Consider the following 23,095-nt stretch of genomic DNA (forward strand, 5'->3'; position numbering starts at 1 on the left):
AAGATTAAATATAATATATAAATATATTAAATAGTTTAAGAGACCTCTAAAAAAGAGGTTAATAAGTAGTTCTAATTAATTTTATATAATATAGCTTAATTAACTTATATAAATAGCAAGAGGGTATTTAAAAGTAGGCAACTCGCTATAATAGGCAACTCGCTATGCATATACGTTATAAATACTTAGGGAAAATAATTAATAGCCCCACTAGTAAAACTAGTCCCGTTCCACAAAGGGTTTCTTGCTTGAAGATAAAGAGAGCCATGGAACATCGTAAAAGCTTAGAGGCTTTTTTAAATCGGCAGGCGTGCGGTTAGCAATTTCCCACTTGAGTAAGTAGTCGAGGGATCTTTCCCGTCTAGCCGATAATTAGTACTTCCCTAGGTTATTTCTTTGGTGCCTTCTTTCAACATAATAGGGAAGTGAAAACCCAAATGGACATACCCGCGTCTCATCGGACAGTTATCCTATATCTTATTCACGTCATGCCAACCGCAGCCACATCCGTGTCTTTAAAGAAGAGGATATAGACGAAGCGCAAATTTCGGGCCCTCTAACTCCAGCTCGACACGCAACTATGAGAGCCCAACCTTTGGTCAAAAGGAACGTAATCACATATCTCCGACTAATCGTAGATGCTATATATTTACGAGGCCTTGGACGGCAGTAATGGCATCTAGTCAGGAGTAGCAGCAAAAGCAACAGGCATGTTTAGTCGATTTAGGAACAGCTCTTGTATGTAGGCAGGATTATAGCGCTCTCGTCTCGACAAGAATTCGGGTATCAAAGCACACATCAAGTACATCCGCATGTTACTAGATAATCATTTAATCACACTTAACAGGCAACCTTGCGTATTGTTTTACTGCACTTGCCGATATTAGTTGCTATTTTGAAGAGGGCCTCGGATAATACCGTGCATCTTAAAGAGTCTATTTCCCCAATCTTAAGCCATTAGTAATAAACAATATTTAAAGTCAGTAAATTAAGCACTATGTAAGGATTGCTTCCTAATGCTTTTCATTAGTTAACCCGTAGTTGTTAAATAGTACGGTATCTTATTGTTTGTACCGACTGTTATATCGTGGCCAGGCCCCCTGGCATGTGAACTTACTTTTAGCCTCCACCTCCATATGAACTTATAGAATTCCACTTCTCTACTACGGGGCCCCGCGATCGCGTCCAATCTCAAAATCATGCACGTCTACTAAAGATGCCTGTTATGAACAGCTTGGTGTGATAGAATTTACAGGATTCGCATCCTGAACTCATTACTAATACGGGCGTGCTAATGCGGGCGTGCTCATGCGGCCCGCCGCGGGCCGCGTAAAGGCCCGCTGATGTGAGCTCGAATATCTACTTAAAATGGCGATATCGTAAATGCCTATAGTAATCCTTGTGCGCATCTTTATCAAAATACGTCCTGTTTTTAACACTGCTATAATACTCCCGTATCGCGGTGCATTGCTCTAGCCGAATACGTAAACATATGATATGCGGGCGTCCTGCAGTCATATCTTGGCGTAACCTTGGTCAATTGCCTCAGTAGACGGGATACCAATCAGATCCCGCGTTTATTCTCTCATTGGCTGCGAAAAGAGTGATTGTCAACTGCTTTATCTTTGCCAGCCCCCCCCCCACCTCCCCACCCAACGAGATTCTCAGACCCCTAATAGTCCTAGAAGTGTTATGACTCCTCAGAGCCATCCACGGCGCCCGTTATCTGCGAAAGCTACTACCGCAACGAAGGAAGAACACTACTGCAGAAGTCCGCCGTGTGGCTCCGGAAGATGGAAGATCTGTCCCGAAAGAGCCGCCAGGGGACGAGTCGACATGTCGTTTATTGGTCGGAATTGTGATCGCAGAATTGTAGCTTCCATGTGCAAACTATGCACCCAAGCAATCCTTTGTCCTAGGTACTCCGTACGGATACACAGTTAAGGGAGAGATCGGCGATCAGTGTGTGAAACCCTGGACGTGGCTTAGATAGAGGGAGGCACATCTGGGGCACAGCCTTGCCGTCGCATCGCTTGCCGAGGACAACACGTCAGGCTTTTTTTCCCCATGCTGCATCATCTCATGGATATCATACCGAGAGCACCCAGATGTTGAGTTGGATGAAGAACAGCTCGCTTTGACCGACTGATCACCGCGGCAAGTCGCTCGCAAACAACAAGCTCTCACAGTCAACACAATGAGACCGTCCTCTAGCGGGACTCCCTTTACAGCGCATCATGCTTGTGAAATTTGCAGGCAAGATTTCCGTCCGCCTAAATGAAGGTCACTCAATACGACACCGCTGACCGCGCGACATTGTAGAGAACGCAAAGTCCGGTGTGATCGAGGACTGCCAAAATGCAGGTGTGTTACAACTCCACCAGCTTGAGTTCATACGTGCCTTACAATTAGCATCGCGCCCACGTCAGGCTTTAGACCATAAGGCTGATCATTCGCGCTTGTCTGAAGACGATGCGATCGTCTCAACCAGCCGTGCAGCTACAATCATGCTCATCAACGTAGGACACGAGATGAGCAGCTGCAGCAGCTCCAAGACCGTCTGGCCAAGACCGAGGCTCAGCTCGCGCTGAACACACCTCGGGGTCCTTCGTTACTGCGCCCGCAATCGCGGTCAAGCGCCGCGGAGCAAGCGGTAGTATCGCGTTGGCCAGAGACACCGGATACAATCACGCCGAATACGAGCTCGCGACGAAGTTCTCAGTACCAACTGCCACCAGTGACGACACTGCAGACCCAAATCGCTCCGGCTCCAGGGCTGTCGACTACCAGCACACCCGTGAATGTGGATAAGTCCAGAAACATGAGTGCCGCAATTGATCTGCCTTTGACCAACTCATCCATGCTCGACATTGATCTTTTCACCTCGTTTACCGAAGGCGAGGACACTAGCCTGTTATTCGATTGGACAAATCACTCGCTGGCGGCGCTCGAACCCCTGGACACCCTCCTACTCAATCGCCTCTCACCGCAATCGTTATCTAACAGTAGCCCCGAAGAAGAAATCTCACCAGCGGAACTGAGCACGTTACACAACCATTACTTCGATTCCGTCTACTTTTCATTTCCATTCCTTAACAGAGACCGTTTCTTGGCTGAATCGACGGGCAGCAGCGGGCCCGCGGTGAGCGCCCTGGTGTACGCCGTGGCCCTCGCTGGTTGTGCGCATTCCCCTAAAGACCCCAACCGGCAGTCTACTTGCTACAGTCTAGCGCGTAATCACGCGGAGAAGTGCGAGCGTGACGGCGGATTGAACGACATCAACTTTGTACAGGCTCTGTTGTTCATAGGTCGTTTTGAGGCCATGGATCGGAAACTAGAAAGAAGCTGGCTTACTCTGGGGCGTGCTGCTCTGCTTTGCAGGCTTCTCCGTATACATCGAATGGACGAGGGCGATGACAGTGAACCCTCACAGGATGACGGAGGACCGAGTGGTCCCCTTTCACGTCTGCCGCCTACTGATGACCCTGTGATTTTGGAAGAACGACGTCGTACCTTTTGGGGACTTTATATTTTGCAGAGCTACGTAAAGACACGCACAGGGTGGCAGTGTCAGTTGGGTGATGTGAAGGTATGGCCGACGTATAATCAATCTGTAAATTCTACAAATCGCTCAAACTGACGTACTCTTCAGAATTTCCGAATAAAGCTGCCTTCACCAGGGCTACTCAGATCTGATCTGGTTCCAATCAACATGCCATTTCTTTGGGAAATACGTCCCGATCAATGGCAGGAGATCTCATCCTACGCAGGCTGCGTCTTGATGGTAGACCTGGCCCTACGTTGCTTCGACCACGGACAACGACGTGCTACAACCAGCTTCTGGGATGGGTACTGCGCGTTAGTAAAGACCACAGATGAGCTCTTCAGTATGCTCAAGCGGCACCTCAATGCCACCTCAATACGGGAGGACCCCGTAGCCTTCAGTCTGTACCTGAACCTGCGCGCAACAGAGATCTTCTCGCACGAGTCTGCCATAAGGCAAAGCGGAGAACAAGGGCTGCCGCCACTCATGACGGCTGAAAGCCAGCGGCGCGCCACGGCCGCGGCGTTCCAAATCTCCAGTGCCGTGCGACTCAACTTGCCTTCACCGTGGAAGGCAGACAGCGATATCATTATGTTACAAGCTATCTTCATTGCTTGGCCGCTCACCATGGCCCTCAAGGCGCTGTACCGAGAGCTAATTCATGGTGGAAGCCGCGAGACGGTGAATGGGGTCGTTGCTTCGTCGAGATTGCTTTTCGCGGCTTTGGACCACATCGAGGAATCTGGTGGATATTGGCACCAGTGTGTTTTCCATGTTGAAGCCAAATTGCAGGAATGGGATGAAAAGAATGGTTTTGATTCCCTGGCACTATGAGGGCTCAGACGCCAACTCAAACCGCACATACCAGAAATTATTCGTCAATTAGATATGAAGAAAAGCTAAACTAAAGAACCAAAAAGAAGAAGCAGACAAGAATTTCAGCTCAGAAAGATGGGCCGTAGATTTTCAGTAATTGGCTAGTTGAATAGAAAGAGAAGACGACAGAATCTAGGTCTTACTTCTTATCAGATCCGGTACTTCGAGCGCTGGCGAGGTCGACAAAACTCAAGAGCACCCAATGAATCCAATTAAAGCAAGGAGACTTTGAAAACTTGAAGCCACGAAAACCGCCCAGTTGAGCCATGGAGATGACATACGGTCTCCTACTCCCTACTCCACGAGTATTCCTTGAGTGACACACACCAGCTCCGCAAACTTGAAAATTGTAAGCGAAGGGCTTAAGAGCTGCTGAAAAGCAATGTCAAGCGATAGCTCTTTGAAAATCCAATTCCGAAGCTCAGCCCCAATCATGCTGTCAATTCCATAGCTCGCAATAGACCGCCCACTCTCCTCCTCTCCAAAGTCAGCCTCATCGACCAGTAGAACGCGCGTCAACTTGGCAACAAAATGATCGCGCACCAGCCGGGAGGCCTTGGCTGGCGAATCCTGACCAACTGCCTTGATCCGCGTCAAGACCGAGCCGTCATCTCCGCCACTGGCTCCCTGGCTGCCGCCACCGCTGACCTGCATGGCATGTACGAGCCCAGAGAAGCGCGGGTCGGCGGCCCAAAAGGCGTCCACATCGCCAGCGACCTCGCGACTTGTCTTATATAGCTCTGCCGGATCGAGGCCAACGATGAGGTGATCAAATTCCGTATTATGCTGTTGTTGTTGCTCTAGAATGGCGACTTCGAAGGCTTCTAGTAGTGCTTCCTCGTCGATGCCGTACATTCCCTTGCGCTTGAGGGAATCTTCCAGCTCGAGGTTCTGCGCTACGACACCTACGCCAAGAACCATGGGGAGAATCACGGCGCATGCGGGTTTACCTTGAGCGCGTCGTAAACGGGCTAGCGCGTCCATGTAGGAGTTCGCCGCGGCGTAGTTGGATTGTGTCGGCGTTCCTAGAATGCCAGAGACAGAGCTAGTCATGAGGAAAAAGTCGAGAGGCAGTTCAGCAGTGACATCATGGAGGTTCTTACTCCCTAAAACCTTTGGTCGAATTGAGGTGATCCAATTTTCATATGGCATATTTTGGAACAGACCATCCTGCAACCACGTCAGCATGATCAAAGGTGTCATTAAGGGTGCCTCTTGAGGAAACCGGGGGTTTCCATCAAAAAGAAAACGAGGAATCGGCTTACTCTCAAGACCATTGCGGCGTTCACAACACCACGAATAGGTCGATCATCCGGAATCGAGGCGACAGCTTTCTCCACGTCTTCCTTCACAGCAGCATCGCCCCTAAGTACCTGCACTTTGGCGCCTCGAGCCTTCAGATCCTTGACCAAGATGGTGGCTTGCTCAGAGTCGGTGCCGGACCTCGAAAGGAATACAAAGTTACGCGCTCCACGTTTCATCATCCACGATGTGAGGCTACGACCGAGGCCGCCAAGACATCCAACAAGAAGGTAAGTGGCATCCGGTCGTAGTCGCAAATGCGGACGGGCTCGGACTACATCCACTGTACCCCCCCTTGCTTCGTGTGTGACGACTATCTTGGAATCACAGAGCTTATTTGAGAAAGTGGCGACAGTCTCATTCAGTTCAGTGATGTTGCGGATGGTTAGTTCTGGGGCAGAAATCAAACCTTGGCGGTTCAGTGTGATAATCTGCTCGAGAAGCTGGCCAAGTATGCAAGGCCTCTTGAAGAGTCCAACCGAGTTCACGGAGAGAAAACTTGCCCCTCGTGATGATGGTACGGCATCCAAAAACGAGGAAGTGATGTCGGTGCCGCAGCTCACGAATCGTGAGAAAGCAGGCAGGTTCCTCCAGGCCTCTCGAGATACTGTTGGTTCAGTCGAGCTGCCCGAGAAGATCACGTCAAACTCGTGATTGACCAGCATTTCAGGAGAGTATTCGAGGAGGATGTGCTCGCTTTTCAAGTTAAAGATCCTTGCCACGTCTTCCGCTTCGGCTGACCCGCGCACAGCAACAAACGGAATACCCCCGAGAGCTTGTGTAACATTGATGGCGGCTGCTCCGAGTTGTCCAGAATCGGGAAGAATTAGAACTGACTCTCCTTTCTGAAGCCTTGCCAAATTTTGTAAACCATACAAAGCGGCACCGTAATACATAGGTAGGCTTGCCATGGTCGTGAAGGATTCTGAGACATCGAGCTTCTGTACTTGGTTCTCATTGACGCGCTGGTAGTTGGAGAACTTCTCTGAGCTGAATGCCACGATGTGGTCACCCACAGATACCTTTGTAACAGCCGATCCAGTCTGTGTGACTACGCCCGAGGTTTCATAGCTGAATTCAGTCTCAAAGGAGGCGCCTGATATCACGGTGTAACCTTCGCCATTCAGACCTGTCGCCAGTGGACGAAACTCGATCTCGTTTGGAGATGGTTCCCCTGAGTCAAGATCATCCAAGTCAAAAACAACTTTTCCAGACTCCATTTTCCCTACTAGTCTGGCTTCGGGAGTGAACTGTTGTGGTTGTGTCTCCCCACTGGAGTGCCTGTGTGTCTGATTCATCTTGTCTGATGTGACCAGGCGGCTGATGGCAAGCTGACCTTTGTGGACGAGGTACTCGGTCTCGAGCGTTCTTTCGTTTCCAAAGATCGTAACGGCCAATGAAGCGATTGTGGAGACGAAATTCTCGGATTCGACGTCGCGAGGGGTAAAGTCAACAACGCTTGCTCTCAGGGAAGCCCTCTCAGATCGAAGCGATCTCAAGAGTCCCCTCGTCATCGCGTACTCTGGAACCACACCAGCACCTGATATGCCACCCTCGGAAATCCACAGGATGTTGGTGACATCGCTGAGTGTTCTCTGAAGATATTGGAATTCAAGCTCCGACATGTTAGCAACCAATGGTTTCTCCAGATCCGCCAGCATGATGACATTGGCAGCGGAAGAGGAAGTGTCTCCCAGCTTGCAAGTCTCAACTTTGCAGCCAAACTCCTCCAATTTTCTCTGTAGTCGATTGACATGCTCTGTCAAAGCCATATAGTACACGAGTTGAACGGGCGTTGATGTGAGCTTTCGAACCTCCCTAACCTTGGACGTAACAACTGCACCGTTCTTCAAAGATAAGTCTGACCTTACGATGTCGACTTCTTTCAGATCTTCATCCGTTGGGCAATTTTCATTTCCAAGGATGGCGCTCCCATTGTCGGCCATGAGCTTGGAAACAAGGTGCAATGTTTTGGAAGAAGTATTCGGGGCGATGATCAGGTCAAACTTGTCCTGGATCTTGTCAAAAGCTTCAGCCGTCGTGCCTGCTGCCCAGTCGAGTTTCTGAAGAGTAACACTCCTGAACTTCCTCCATTCTGATTCGATCTCAGCTTCGCTAGTGCTGGTGACAAGAACTGTCAAGCACAGGTCAGGAAGCCGATCCACCAGATAGCCTGCTATCGTAGCGTCGGTAGCAAGAACTCTTAGACCTGGTGTTCTGAACTCGGCAAGCTCAACATAATCGACAACTTCAAGATTCTTCTGAGGACCATTCAGCCACGAAACATCCAGCTTGGAGACGATCTGTGAGTACGGCTGAGGCTGTATCAAGGTCTCCAGTCGTTGCGGAATAGCGGCTTCGTACGCAGTACAGCGCATGCTCCGAATCTCCATCAAAATCTGACCATCAGCCGCTACCAGTTGATTGTGAGCATTGAAGATTCTTTGGCCACGCGGGTCGATCCAAGAGAAAGCCGTGGCAGCCGCACCTTCACCGTCATTAGACTGCTCCGCGGTAGGCTTCCAGATGAGAATTTCTTCGGCGCGGACAGGCACTGCACCGAACTGCATCGCGCCGGCGCGGCCAGCCCAGATGGCGACGATCATAAGCTGAAGACACGAGTCGAGGACCGCCGGGTGAAGCACATGGCGGGACTCATTCTTCATGACGGCAGTCTTGATGTTTGTCGTGGCATGTGCACAGTACGTGGATCCATCAAAGGTGATGTTATCCATGTCTTGGAATGTCGGCCCGTAGTTGAAACCAACTTGCTTCAGGGCCTGGTTCCAGAGCTTCCCAGATGCGCGTTGCGGGAGGTTTGGAACTTGCTTCGCGGCGGGCCTGTGCCGCTCTGTGTTGAAGCTGATGCTTCCCGCCATGTGATTCTTGCGATGGCCTTCTGTTGACACGGATGAGACGTTGAAGTCCCACCACCTTTTGCTAGCTTCGCCGTTGCCAAGGTTCGAGGAGCGCATGTTTAGCAGGACCTCGATACCACTGTCGTCATCAGGTGTAACCAAGGCCTGTTGAATGGCGACACCCCTAAACACATACGAGTCAATGATGACCGGACTGTCAGAAGTCTCGTTGATCTGAGACACCGCTTCCATGGCCATAGAAAGATATCCGGCAGCAGGGAAGACTGCCTCTCCTCCTAGCGAGTGGTCCTGAAGCCATGGGAGATCCTTGATGCGCAAGATATTGCGCCATGTTGGCTCGGCCAAGGATCCGCCAATCGTTAATTGACCTAGAATGTCATGTCGCGGGAAGCATGGAAACCGGTGCTCTCTACTCTCGCGCGACTCGGCCCAGAACTTCTTTGTCTTGTCCCACTGGTAAGGCGGCAAGTCCACGATGAGGTTGCCCTTGCGAGGAATGATCTTACCAGATGGGTACACCTCCTCGATTGCCGTGACTGTCGCGAGACCAAGGGGATAGTTGCGCAGGAACAGTTCCCCAGCCAGTTTGAGGACTTGTTCGGCGCAGCGAGAACCACGGGTGAGAGTCGGCAAGTACTGAAGCTTTTCAGCCTTCATTTCAGTCTTAATTTGTCGAATGGGTCCTGAAAGTGCCGAGTGAGGTCCGATCTCGATCAAGATGTCGATCGCGGGAAGATCCTTGCTCGTGAGGGCCGTTTGCACTGCTTGATTAAAGAGGACTGGACTAACGAGGTTGGCGCTCCAGTACTTCTCGTCAAGTACTGCGTCCTCACACAGAACAGAGTTGGTCACTGACGATACCATCTTCGCTTTGTCTGACATTAGTTTCGTGAGGCTGGCCTGTCTAGCTTTGCGGATAAGGGACTCGTATTTTTCGGTGGCTGGGAGCATGTGTCGTGAATGATAAGCTTTGCCGTTTGTCTTAACAAGGCGAGCAAAGATACCCTCTGTCTGCAAATTTGCTTCGATTGTCTTCAAGGCGTCGACGTTGCCGCTCAAAGTGACGCCAGATGGAGAGTTATGACAAGCAATCACGACTTCTGTCTGATGAGCCTCGATATAGGGAGCCACAGCTTCTGCGCCGAGGCCCACGGCCATCATTGCGCCAGCAGTGTCGATGTCTTTGACTACTTGCCCACGGTAGTACGCTATCAGAATAGCTTCAGACTCGGATAGGTGACCGGCAGCAAACGCAGCCCCAATCTCGCCAGACGAGTGTCCAAGGGTCACTGAAGGCTTGATTCCCCCAAAGACGAAGGAGCTGGACGAGGGCAACTTGGATGGCGGTGCACAACGGCTGGGAGAACTCGGCTTGGTTAACTCTAGAGACGGCTGGATCCTCGAGAAGCGCCTCTTCCAATGTCCAAGAGGGAGCGTCATCAAGGTCTTCCAATACCATGTCCATCCGTCGGATCGACATGAGAAAGGTCGGATAGTAAGTCATTAGCTGCGCCCCCATGCGAGCCCACTGCGCGCCCTGGCCGGTGAAAACGAAGCCGAGAACGTGGGCAGTCTCCTTCCTGTCTGCAAGAGCAAGTTCGGGGGTGCCGTTGATGAAGGTTCCATGAAGAGTAGCCGGCGTCGTGACTAACATGCCTTTGCTCGGGAAGCGTGTACGGTGGTTGGCGAGGGTGTAAGACAGGTCGAGCAAGCTGTAGTCCACGGCCACCTTTCCAAGCGCCGCGAGGTTTCTCTTCAGTGCTCCGATCTCGTGAGCAGAAAAGAGTAATAGATATGGTCTGTTGCGATTCACTGTTCCTCGCGCCAACTTTCCCTTGCTTGTGTTCCCAGGCATTGAATACTTGTAGGCTTGTGGTGATGCTAGCAAGGACCTGGGGCTCTCGATAATAGTATGCGCATTTGTGCCGCCGTATCTAGACTCTGAGTCAGTAAACCTTCAGAACCATTTACTTGAAAACCGTTGGATGAAAAAGTTTGATTAGGTCTTACCCAAAGGAGTTGACGCTGACTCTGGTTACAGGTAGTCCGCTTGGAAATGGTGTAGGATTCGTGGGCACATCGACTTGCCAACCTTGCCAATCAATTTTTGGATTTAGTTCGGTAACGCCTCGCGTGGGCGGTATGATGCCTCTTTCGACAATAAGTATAGCTTTGATAACGGCAGATAGCCCGCTGGCCGCCTCGCTATGTCCGATATTGGTCTTGACAGCGCCGATATGCAGAGGCCCGTCAGCCTCAGTCCGAGCCCCGTTCATAACATCCGACACGGCGTGAACCTCGAGCGGATCTCCTATTGCCGTGCCCGTTCCGTGGCACTCGAAATATCCTGTCAGCATGGGTTCCAGACCACCGCGCCTATATGCCTGCCTCATGACATTTCTTTGCCCGTCAAATCCTGGATAAGTGATGCCAACAGCTGGAGCTTTGCCATTGTTGTTCGTTGCACTGGAACGGATGACGCCACGAATTGGGTCGCCATCCCTGATAGCATCGCTCAAGCGCTTGAGATAGATGGCCCCAACGCCCTCAGCGCGTCCGTATCCGTTCGCATAGCTGTTGAACGTATGACACGTAGACGTTGGCGACAAAACGCCTAGCTTTGCGGTGTTCATGTGCTGGTCAACGGTCAAAATGAGATTACTGCCGCCGACGACAGCAGCTGAGCACTCGTACGTCCGCAGGGCGTTGCATGCGTTGTGTAGGGCGTAGACAGATGAGGAACAAGCCGTGTTGACGACAATACTAGGGCCGCGAAGGTTAAAGACGTGGCTGACTCTGTTGCTCAGGAGGCCGGGGTCTACACCGGTGGCTGCCAGGCTGTGACGGAACGAGGGCTCTTTGAAGGACATTTGCTGGAAGTCTGCCGTGAACGTGGCCATGAAACAGGCTGTGTCCGATCCGGAGAGCTGGTCCAGGGTCAGACCGGCTGACTCGAAGGCTTCATAGACGACCTCTAGAAGCTTCCGCTGCTGCGGATCTAGAGATGAAATTCGTCAGTGGGCTGTTGATGTTGCTGCAAATGTCTTGTTGATAAAGCTCCAAGGACAACACTAACCCATCCACGTGGCTTCGACTGGAGTTATGCCGAAGAAGGCCGGATCAAACTCTTGCAGAGTCTCATTGAGGAAGTAGCCGCCAAGTACACCAAAGCTGCCAGGCCGGTCATTATCTGCATGGAAATGGGCGTCGATGTTGAACCTGGACGGAGGGACCTTGGGCGTCTGGCCACTGCGCTTCTCCATCATCAAATTCCAAAAGTCGGACGGGGAGCTGACATCGCCCGGCAGGCGGCATCCTGATTCCTATGTGTCAGCAGCAGCTCGGCAATGACCGCAATGTGCGTCGGAGATCTCACCCATTCCAACGACTGCGATTGGCTCCAGCTGCTGGCTTAGTGGCACCTCTGAGGATGAAGAAGCGGCGTACTCATCATCGCTGACGATGCGCTGATGAGCTCCTCCGGTTTCAGGGTCAAATTTGGGAGCTGCGTCTGAAGCGCTCGAGGATGTCTCATGGAAATGAGGCATTTTGTCTATGGTGTGTTGATGTGAAAGGTTTACGAGCGTCTGAAAATTGGCCAGGTTATGAATCAAAGATTAGGGACAGATATTCTAATAATCCTAAGACTTCATATGCTGCCACTTACTACCTACAAGATATATTGGCAGCTCATGATCATATCGACAATGCTATATATATTAACGGGGAATCACGGTAATTCAAGCCTGTGGATATCCACCGAGTTTCTCATACGCCCAAATGCGCATGCGCTGTGCAGTGCTGTGTCCGCAACCCGAATACCCTTCATCCGTCTTGCTACGTCTGTTTGTGGCGTCGAGCAGAAGCTTGACCCAGTAAATTCCTGGAAACGTTCCAGATGCTGCTCCAACACCTCCCGTAACTTTTGGCACTTTTGAGCGGGATCTCCGTGGGGGATGATAGGAATCCTTCGCCGTTGGCCAACCTGCGCCGTCGGAACGGCCGATCCGTTCCTTCGGAGGACGAATCCTTCGCCCGAGGCAGGGTAAGCCGGAGAGCACCGGTTCTGCATTAGCATCGGACTTGGCGGTATTGACCTTGGCTCCCCAATGGCGAGGCAGGAAAGAGAGCCTCAAAACAAACCAACAATCTCCTGTATTCCATCAATCTGACATCTGGGTCACGTTTATTCAAATCATTGAACCTCTATGTGCAAGAGTCTGTAACCACTTCATCTTCCAGCTTTCTCAACATGTCGACAAATGGGCAAGGCGTAGATGTCTTTGATGTTATCGTCGTCGGTGCTGGTGAGTGAACAGTTTCCGAGATTTAGTCTCTATCGTTGTCTTGCTAATAGTTTACACAGGATGGTATGGTCTAATGGCGGCTCGCACATACTTGGAGCTGGCTCCTGAGACAAATCTCATCATCGTCGATGACAGCAGCACAGTCGGCGGGGTCTGGTCCAAGGAGCGAATTTATCCCAGCCTGTTTGCTCAGATTAGCCACCCACTATTCCAATACTCCTTCTACCCGATGTCCAAAGATGGGATCTCGCCTGATGGGTTCGTCTCCGGGAAGACGATACACAATTACCTTAACAGTTTCGCCAGAGATCACGGCCTACTGCCTAGGCTCCGCCTCAAGACCCGCGTGACCAGGGTTGCAAGGAGGCCAGCCGGCTCGGAAGGATGGATCCTCGATATCAAAGGTGGAGATCACCTAAAATGCAACAAGCTCATCTACGCTACAGGAGCCAATTCTAGCCCCATCATTCCCAAATGGCCCAGAGACAACTTCCAGAAGCCCGTAATCCACTCGCTTGAGCTTGGATCACATCAAGAGTATATTTCGAGCAGTGTGCGGAGAGCTACCGTCGTTGGTCGTTCCAAGTCATCATACGACGCTGTTTACCACCTGCTGTGCGAGGGGAAGAATGTTGACTGGGTCATGCGTGATGGGCTATCCGGTCCTTTCAGCCTTTATGCCCCGACGTTCTTGGGGCTATGGAATATTGCCGACCACATCTCAACTCGGTTCGCCTCAAGCTTCAGTCCATGCATCATGTCAACATCTGGAATGCCTTACAGTTTCTTCCAACGAAATGCCATCGGACGGGTGTTGACAAATATCTACTGGAGAACCGCCAACTATCTGTCCGTATCACATGCAGAATACTGGAAGACGCCGAATGCTGAGAAGTTGCGGCCGAGACCATATAGCGATGGGTGAGTATTATAGTATCAAAACCAGAGACTCAGCTGACGAACCCATCGTTCAGAGTATGCTGGGGAAGCGGCGGCATCGGTATTGCTACCGCCCCTGACTTTTGGAAAGTCTTTCATCGAGGCGATGTCACGATTCATTCGACGGAAATTGAGTGTCTGTCGCATCAAGACGTTGTCAACTTGAAGAATGGATACTCTGTAGCAACTGATATTGTGATTCATTGCACCGGATTTGACAAGGGATACGATACTTTTGATCACGAGCTCCGTGAGGAGCTCGGTTTACAATATGACACCAAGGTGTTCTCACGGTGGACAATGCTAGACGAAAAGGCTGAAAGGACCGTCGACGAGCTTCTTCCGTATCTCAAGACTGCCCCGGAACAATATGGCGACGTGAAAGCTATTGGAATGGCGGAACAAGGGCCCAACAGACATTTCCGCCGTCTGGTTGTACCTGCGTTGGCGGCACGGGGCGACCGATCAATACTCTTTCCTGGGCATATTCATTCGGCGTTTACACCACTGGCGGCCGAACTCCAAGCGCTTTGGGGAGTTTCCTGGATGCTCGGGTGGCGCGATCTCCCGTCCAGGGATGAAATGGAATTTGAAGCTGCGACTTTTAATGCGTGGACGAGGAAGAGATATCTCGAGCAGGGCAAGAAACACTCTTATTTCATATACGACTATATCCCGGTATGCTGTCAATTTCTTCTAGATCTTGTCAAAGGCCTTGGGCTGATATCAAGTATTCAGTACATCGACACATTGATGAAGGACTTGGGTCTCAATCCCTTTCGCAAAAGCAGTGTCTTTGAGGAGTGGTTTGTCAGATATAAGCCAAGCGACTATTCCACTATTCTGGATGAGTACCGAAACATTCGGCAGGAGAGAGTGGAACAAAAAGAGACGAATGGAATCGCGAAAGGGCTTTCGACTGGCACCGCAAAAGGAAATGAGCACTCTACAGCGGCTTGATGAGAACATTAGCTTGAGACTTGACGTGCAAGGTAAGGTATATCACATGGTTTTGCAAATAGTGGCTCTCGATATGCCAATTTGGATCGTGAATAATCTTGTAATTCTATACAGCTACATGAAGCTTTCCACGCTATTTCTTCGATTTGATGTCTCTCAAGTAGCCCAGCCAATGACTTTGTATCAGTGCACGCCTCCCATCAACTTTCGGAACCAAAGGTATAGTAAGTCTACTTACTAAGGCAAGGTCAATGAAGAGGGCAAGTACACTGCGCCGTACTTTCTCAATTCATTTTGACTGAGGCGATCACCGTTACAAACAAACGGTCGTCAACCTATTTCGCCAATCGGAAGCCTTCCTCGGTGGGGGCGGACTAGCGTAGGGGACCCATCGTGCATCAGCGAATTAAAACTCGCCGTCGGTCAAAACGGGCCCGTGTCTTGTGTCCTTTCTGTGGGCAGTGCATCAAGTGGGTCTCGTTTAGCGTCCGTCTCCGTCCCGCGTCCGTCCTCCGTATTGTTCATCAAGTCCCGGTTGGGTGTCGTATAATCGGGCAGGTCCTTCTCGAAATCCGCAAATTCACACCCTCCATTTTGCTGGGCCTCCTAAGCTCTGCATTCAATCAAGCCAGCCTGCTTCTCTACAGCCATCGAAAAATACGACGCAGATTTTACCCTTCCATCTACAAGGCCTCCGAACATTCCCCAACATGAACAACGAGCTCGCGTCTTCGGCTCCAAACGGGGCAAATGCCGAGAAGGATGTAGGCGCAACAGACTTGGGTACTCACGGATACCCCGAACACTCTGGTAACGGCAACACTGAGGCCACCTCAATTGACAAGACCAGTCCTCGTAACCTACATGGATGGAAGGTAAGCAAGCCCCCACAACAATCACAACTGGGATAGCGATCCTGTGCTTGCACTCAAGCTAACATGTCCGGTTTCTACTCGCCCAGTGGGGCATTGCCTACGCTGCCATGCTCTCCACGACTCTCCTTTTTGCTCTCGATAACACAATCGTTGCTAACATCCAGCCAGCCATCATCAACGACTTTGGCCACCTCGAGCTTCTATCATGGATCGGCACCGGCTTCGCCCTGGGTACCATGTTCATCCTGCTCTGGGGTAAGGTCTACGGAGTCTTCAACATCAAGTGGGTCTACATCTTCAATATCTTCCTGTTCGAGGCAGGCAGCGCGCTCTGCGGCGCCGCCCCTAATATCGAGGCCCTCATCATTGGTCGTGTCATCGCCGGTGTCGGTGGCTCAGGCATGTACTCGGGTACTCTGACCTACGTTTCGGTCCTATCCAACGAACAGGAGAAGCCTGCATACCTTGCTGGAAGTACCGTCGTTTGGGGCGTCGGTAGCGTTCTCGGTCCTGTGGTAAGCATGGGAAGCCCGTCTCTGCCTTGACAAGGGATTGCTGACCTTTCTTGTCTTCCCTAGGTTGGCGGTGCCTTTGCAGCAAGCAGTGCCACCTGGAGATGGGTAAGAAGAGAAAAACATCTTGATCACCTGCTGGGACGGTAGAACATGCGCACTGATCAACATTCAGGGATTTTACGTTAACCTGCCTGTCGGCGCTGCATTCGCCCCAGCCTACTTCCTCCTCTTTCCAAGTGTCGACCCTCACCCCTCCAAGACCCTCGCACAGAAATTTCGTCTGGTCGACTGGGTCAACGCCGTCATCTTTCTCGCCGGATCCGCCTGTCTAACAGTGGTACTAACATTTGGTGGTGTCGTCTACGCTTTCAATTCCGGAACCGTCATCGCGCTGTGGACCGTAACAGGTGTTTTGCTGGTGGCCTTCATCGTCATGCTCAAGTTGCATCCGTTGGTGACCAAAGAGAATCGTTTATACCCTCTGCACTTCTTCAAAAAGCTTACCTTGATCAACATGCAGCTTCAAGTCTTCTTGTCGTCTGGCATTATCTTGGTAAGTTACCTACCTTATGCTAGGGATGGTTACTGAGCATGATGCTGACATGTCCCAGGCTATGACATACTATATCCCGCTCTACTTCCAGTTTGTCAAGGTATGATATCAGACATTCTCCCGAAACTTGCGCTGAATTTGGATCTGTCAGGACGATGGGGCTCTCCAGGCCGGTGTTCGTCTACTTCCGTTAATCATGTTCATGGTCGTTGCATCCATGGCCAACGGCTTCTTCATGCCGAGATATGGACTGATTCCTGTCTGGTACATTGGGGGAAGTTGTCTCGCGCTGATTGGGGCCGCTCTAATGTGTGAGTCATTTTTCAATTCCGTATCCCACGATGGACTGCCTAGTGCAGTCAGAGTTCAATTGAAATTTGAGGTTGGTCCTGTGCCTAACATGGATTACAGACACCGTAAACGAGACTACATCGAATTCGAAAATCTACGGCTACAATATCCTTGTCGGCACCGGCGCCGGTTGCTACATCGTAGCCGGGTTCGCCATCGTCCAATCACTGGTTCCGACCCACGAAATCGCCAATGCCGTGGGAGCCATGACGATCTGTACGTTCCAGACCTCTGCTCCCTCCATCATGCATAAGGCTAACAAGGATCGTCAAATTTTAGCACAAGATCTCGGTATGGTTCTCTTTCTGGCCATCAGCGGCAGTCTCTTCCACAACGTGGCGGTAGACAAGGTCGGCAGGGCGCTCCCAGACGTTTCTCCTGCCGAGATTGGCAACCTTATTGCGGGGTCTAGCAGCAGGGCATTCCAGGCGCTCACAGACGCAGAGAAGGCCCTTGTGATCCCCGAAATTTCAAGCGCCATGACAAGCATCTGGGCCTTTTTCTTGGCTGCTGCCGCTTTGAGTGTGGTTTGCTCCGTTCCGCTGCTCGTAAGTCGAGATGCCCCACTTGTAGTTGCAGTATATATTAACACATTCGGCAGCAAGCTAAGCTCGGCGGTGGCAAGAAGTCAGAAGCGCTGGTAGCGGCGTAGGATGGAATCAAAATCACGTTGCGCCTGGAGAGAGATCATATCACTAAGTATATTGGCCACCTAGGAAAGGCGATGAAGCTCTGAAGGTCCGGGGATCATCAAGTTGAGATTGTAGAAAAGCCCACGGTCCCAAACTTTGAGAGGAAGATTTCTTTGTGTGTAAGATACGAAATGAAGGTTCACGCAAATGTAACACGTAAATCATCATCATTTATATCAACGCCGTGCATACATTCAATACCGGGTTCCCTACATGTGGGCTCTATAATCCAAGTACCTAAGCCTTTTATATACACTGCTTGGGAACTTAGTCCTAGATTTATCAGACTCATAAAATTAGCATGATTTGCTGTGTCTGGGAAGAAAAGCAAGTGATCTCATTTTCGGTTGTAATATGGATGTAAACGGCTGCAAAATCATGCTATCATTAACTCGTGATAATTCAAATAGCCGCTTCCTGGAAATCAAGAAGTTCTGACTATGCTTGCATGGGTCTAGGACTGGCCTCGTTTGTATCATACTGCAACTCCGAAAGTGTCATTCTCCTTTCCCACGGTTTGCCATATTTCCCTGCCAAAACCAGGTATCGACTGTCTAGAGAAGACAATGTGAAAGACGCAAATAGCCAACCACAAAGCAACTAAAATTGCTAGCACCTGCGGGAAGACAGACTCAAAGCCCCCGTTCAAGTCACCCCACGAAGGTCCACTCTTGAGTCTTTCATCTTCTCCTCGAACTTCCCTCTCCTTTATAGCAGACAGTGTATCCTGCCACCCTAAAATCCCCCTCTTCTCGTCAAAGTCCACATACGTAAGCTTTGGCGCCGTAACACACAATCCAGCAATGTTCTTCGCAAGAGTATCAAGGCCCACGATGGGCGTCAGCCATCGCTGCACGAAGTAGGCCTTCCAACCGTCATAAGCCTGTTGCCTGGTGAGATCACCCCCGACCTTCACGATGGCCCGCGCACGGTCGACGCGAGTGTTTTGATACTTGTCTCGCATCGCATCGCGCAGCTCAACATCACTCGGTTTTTTATTGGAATGCGTGCCGAGAAGGGCGTGGATCGTGTTTGCGAGTGTGACGGCGTCTTCCATTGCTGTATTGCCGCCGAGAGCCGAGTTTGGAGTAACCTTTGCGATGAGAACATGACGTATCAGCCCGGAGTACGAAAGACATGCAATCATGCATAGAAGATTGCAATGTTACCTTATGGACAGCATCTCCAGCCAAGACAATCCTCCCAAAGAACCAGTTCTCCAGCACGCCTTCCTCGAGCGAAATCATTTGAGCCTTGAGGCGCCTCTTCCACAACTCTCCAAAGACAACGGTTTCCGTGACAGGATACTCTGAGATCTTGCTGACCAGAGCCTCCATATCAGATTCGGTGTATCGCCGACGTGTGGGCCAGGTGCAGTGCTGTTCCTTGGGCAACTTGTTGTGTACAATGATTGATATCCACTCCGGCTGGCACAGGAGCAGGAAAGAGAACTTGTCATTTGAGGTGACTTCCATGTCGTGGGAACCCAGACCAGGTACGGGAGACGATGCCATGACGATGGCATTGTACTGGGTTACCATTGCTTTGTATGTAGTTATTAGCAGCTTTTGATGCGTTGATGGTCAAGAAAGAGCTTTTTACATACCTCGCTTCTCTTCAACTGTAATCATTCCGGGATTGGCCGCGTTTGCCTTATCCCACATGATTTCGCGAACCTTGGAATGAACACCGTCTGCGCCAACCACTACGTCTCCAACGAATTCACGCCCATCCGCCAGGATGACGCGAGTCTTGGAGTTTTCTTCAATAATCTCCTCAACGCGTGCTTTCTCGTATACTTTGGAATGATCTGGCAGCTTTTCATACAATTTGCGCAAAAAAACCTGCCGATCCAGGGTTCTAGTATCATAGCCGGCGCTATCTCCCGAAATTAGCATGTCTTACTATAGCCAGCTTGTCTTCCACGTCATGGGGGAACTGGCGACTCGCGAGACGATGGCAACATTGAACTGACAATTTCCTGACGACACCGAAAAAGTCATTCGAAGCAAAGGTTTTGCCAGAAGGGTCGCGACACTGCGCACCGCCCATCACATCGCACGTGGCCATCACGGCATCTAGACAGCCCAGCTGGTGCAAGATTCTGCACCCATGCGGCTGGAGTGTGATGGTTGTTCCGAAATTCGGAGCTACTATGCCTTTATCCAATAGGACATAGTCGATGTTTGCCTTGACGAGGCAGTGGGCCAGTGTGAGACCCGTGACGCCCGCGCCGACAATGATCACTATGAAGGAGGTAGAGCCGTCTGTCATCGTGTATACAGTATCGGCTAGGAAAAATGTTGATGTCTTGATGGGTAGCAACGAAAATGGAATGTTTGCGCCGAAGATGATGTTCAGTTTTCTCTTTCAAATGCAAAGCACGCAACCTTTGATTTTGGTATCACTTGCGGCATGTCATCATCACTGAGGAAAATCTATGTGGCCGGACTCGGCGGAATCGACCTTCGAGCGGGCCCATCGGCCTTGTCCCCGCTCTACCGATCAAAGGATCGGGGTCGAGAAACGGAGCCAATGATGAGAGAGCGGCCGTTTCGTCCCGTTTCTTGGCGGCTGACAACCGACATTAGGGCGGGTTAAGTCACCCCATGCCGGCCGGCAGTCACCGTGGGGCTCGGTCGGGGATGTACAGACAGACAGGATCACCATCCTTGCCTCCATTTCGCGTCTCCCAAGTCAAATACTCTAGCACAAGAATTCACACTTGTCACTTCCCAACGCCTCTTGTGAACAAATCGTCTTACCTGCGTTATCATGTTTCAAACCTCAAAGACACAACTTTTCTACCTCAGTGCCCTAGGAGTATGGGGTCTCTGGGGCTACGCATTCTTCAACGGCATGTTTGCACGCCTTGAAACAGTTACTAGCACCCTGCGCTTCCCAGACGACCGTCCCCTCCGCTCCTCATACACAGGCCTAGCCGCCGTAGACGCCCAGCTCACACTCCTCTCCGCCTTTTACGATGTGCTCACAAATGCCCGCACATCCGGACCTCGCCTCCTCTTCTTCGACATCAATTACGCTGTTGCATGCGCGAATCTCTGGGTTCTTATTGAATCGAGGCGTCGAAGCGTTCGGTCCTTGCTTTTGAGATATCCGGCTTGGGCCTTGGTGCTCTGCAACGCCAACGGCGCCGCGATCATCCTACCGCTGTATCTGTACGCAGTCTGCAGCAGCAAGGCCCGCGTCCGCGATGCCTCGATGCCCTGGCACGAAGCGGCGGCATTCCCGCTGACGACACTCGTCATCTTGCTTCAACCGCTTCTCGTGTTTGCGCCGGCGTGGAGTGGAAATGGGGGCAGCAGCCTTCACCATGGATGCATTGCACTCTTCCAGGTGGCCCCCATATTGGTCATGGCTTCCCATCTCAGCCTCGTGGCAATTCTCCCTCGCAAATATACGGGCACAACGCAGTCATCTGTCAAAGAAGGAAGAAAGTGGGTAGTCGCATCGCTCATACTTGCCGGTATCGTCGCCTCAGCCGTGCACTTCTATACCTCGGTCGGCTCGCTACTCACACAAGATACCGACGCATCACTCCTGAGACTGTTCCTTCCGGCGCGAGGCTTTGAAGACCCATACGAGTCCTTGATGAAAAAGGAGGTAACATCTGTCGAGTACGCTGCGCTGCTGGAGAATCTTCACCTATTCTCGCAGTGGGATTGGATTGTTGTATGTCTCACCACCATTGTGTTTGCGCATCTACTTCTCTCGCGGAAGGATGGGGTTGAAAAGATGAAATCGAAAGGGACGAGTTCGCCGAACGAGTTTCAGGAATTGATTTATCTCACTATAGCGACTGTAGTCTTAGGGCCAGGAGCGGCGGGATCATTTGCGTTGGCTATTCGAGAGGCTAGAATATGAATCATAACTCTCAAAATTGTCCGACAAGTTCTAGAACCTTCAAATCCTTAATGGAACGCATCGCTAGTCTAGATCGATAAGCACCAATCCTGCGTCATTGGCAATATCCAAGCATCGGTCCTAGACATCAGCCGTGGCTATCTATTCCTTTGTCCAACGGAGTAGGTCAGAAGTTGGAGATTCATTTCAAGGCTCCAAACCGGGAATGGATGCTCTTTGGTACGGCCTGCCCCATGGGGACACGTCAGATTGCATCTACGAATACTGCTTAGCTTGACATTTTCGCTCTACAACTTACTTGAGAAAATCACTGGTATTGAGACTGACAAATGCCGCCTCGAGAATAGCCATGTTGGACGCGTCTCATTCCAGTTCGGTCTTAGGCGTCGGTGATTGATCTTTTAGCCGCTTTATAAATCAACTTTTTCATTCCACTTGAGAAACAAATAAGAGGGCTTCGGAATAGCAAGGCTAGTTTTCCTATATTTTAATTCTTAGACCAAACCTTTTGCCAGCCTAGCCAAGTACTTATTATATTGCATAGTAAATCTTTTTAAACTAAACTCTTACATCTTGAATTAATAACAACGCTAATAAAATAAATTAACTTTTGTTTAGAACTCTTATTCAGACTGGCTTTCTAACTAAAGTGAATAGTAATGAGATGATATTAATTTATTCATAAATACTAAAGGTTTTTATAATGAAGTTTATTAACGTAATATTGTTTAGAAAGAAATTAAAAAGAGTGATGATAAACTTGCGTTAAAGATACTAAAATAGAGAGAGTAATATGATTAAAAAGGACTAGGGCCAGTAATAGTCACAAAGATTTTTATATTAAGACAAAGTGATCCCTCCATAACTAGTTCGATAGAATGTAGCTGTCAGCTTTTGGAGCTATAAGTTTCTGAAAGGAATGCCGCCGCTTTCTCTGCCACTGCATAGACTGTGCTTAGTATGTTCCCTCGCGGTATGATCGGGAAAATACTAGCATCGCACACACGAACGTTCGTTGTGCCACGTAAGAGAAGCTCCCCATCTACAACTCCGCCTTCAAAGTCGTCCTTCATCATTGCGCATGTGCCACAGAGGTGGTAGTTTGTAGCACCGAAACTTCGAATGTGCTCCTTGATCTCCGCCAAAGTCTGAGGTGCCGCTGCTGTTGGGAGACGGTTGCCATCCGTTCTCAATAAGCCACTGAGCGCGTCCCTAGTCAACAATTTATCAATTTGCTGAACATGACGCGCGAGAATTTCAATGTCGAGGGGATTCGAGAGATAAGCGCAGTCTATTTTCGGCTGATCATGCCAATCCGCAGTCTTGACGTGACAAGATCCTCGACTATAGGGATGAGCCAGCATGGCCACTATGGTCATGTAATTACCTGGGGCTGGGTTGGTGCGGCTGGTGTATC

The 23,095-nt window shown here is 50.5% G+C and overlaps 4 protein-coding genes across 4 annotated transcripts; 2 read left to right on the top strand and 2 right to left on the bottom strand.

Annotated features, from left to right (window-relative positions):
- Positions 1-4,714: 4,714 nt before the first annotated feature.
- On the bottom strand, positions 4,715-12,149 carry DEP5 (Reducing polyketide synthase dep5; the record flags this gene model as incomplete). Its single annotated transcript, XM_065757167.1, has 6 exons — positions 4,715-5,590; positions 5,686-9,864; positions 9,929-10,535; positions 10,612-11,599; positions 11,678-11,917; positions 11,978-12,149. 6 exons carry the CDS (start codon positions 12,147-12,149, stop codon positions 4,715-4,717), a joined length of 7,062 nt encoding a protein of 2,353 aa, XP_065614380.1.
- A 704-nt stretch (positions 12,150-12,853) lies between these two features.
- Positions 12,854-13,833, top strand: DEP4 (FAD-dependent monooxygenase dep4; the record flags this gene model as incomplete). Its single annotated transcript, XM_053199385.2, has 2 exons — positions 12,854-12,908; positions 12,968-13,833. The coding sequence occupies 2 exons, from the start codon at positions 12,854-12,856 to the stop codon at positions 13,831-13,833; spliced, it is 921 nt and encodes a 306-aa protein (XP_053043159.2).
- Positions 13,834-15,517: 1,684 nt separating this feature from the next.
- DEP3 (Efflux pump dep3) lies at positions 15,518-17,753 on the top strand (the record flags this gene model as incomplete). Its single annotated transcript, XM_053199386.2, has 8 exons — positions 15,518-15,682; positions 15,769-16,197; positions 16,261-16,302; positions 16,370-16,750; positions 16,809-16,850; positions 16,902-17,061; positions 17,162-17,649; positions 17,703-17,753. The coding sequence occupies 8 exons, from the start codon at positions 15,518-15,520 to the stop codon at positions 17,751-17,753; spliced, it is 1,758 nt and encodes a 585-aa protein (XP_053043160.2).
- A 336-nt stretch (positions 17,754-18,089) lies between these two features.
- On the bottom strand, positions 18,090-19,457 carry DEP2 (FAD-dependent monooxygenase dep2; the record flags this gene model as incomplete). Its single annotated transcript, XM_053199387.2, has 4 exons — positions 18,090-18,108; positions 18,588-18,886; positions 18,963-19,336; positions 19,400-19,457. The coding sequence occupies 4 exons, from the start codon at positions 19,455-19,457 to the stop codon at positions 18,090-18,092; spliced, it is 750 nt and encodes a 249-aa protein (XP_053043161.2).
- Positions 19,458-23,095: the final 3,638 nt, after the last annotated feature.

The sequence above is a fragment of the Colletotrichum fioriniae genome, assembly GCF_027942845.1.
Source record: "Colletotrichum fioriniae strain IMI 355084 chromosome Unknown scaffold_4, whole genome shotgun sequence".
NCBI classification, from domain to species: Eukaryota; Fungi; Ascomycota; class Sordariomycetes; order Glomerellales; family Glomerellaceae; genus Colletotrichum; species Colletotrichum fioriniae.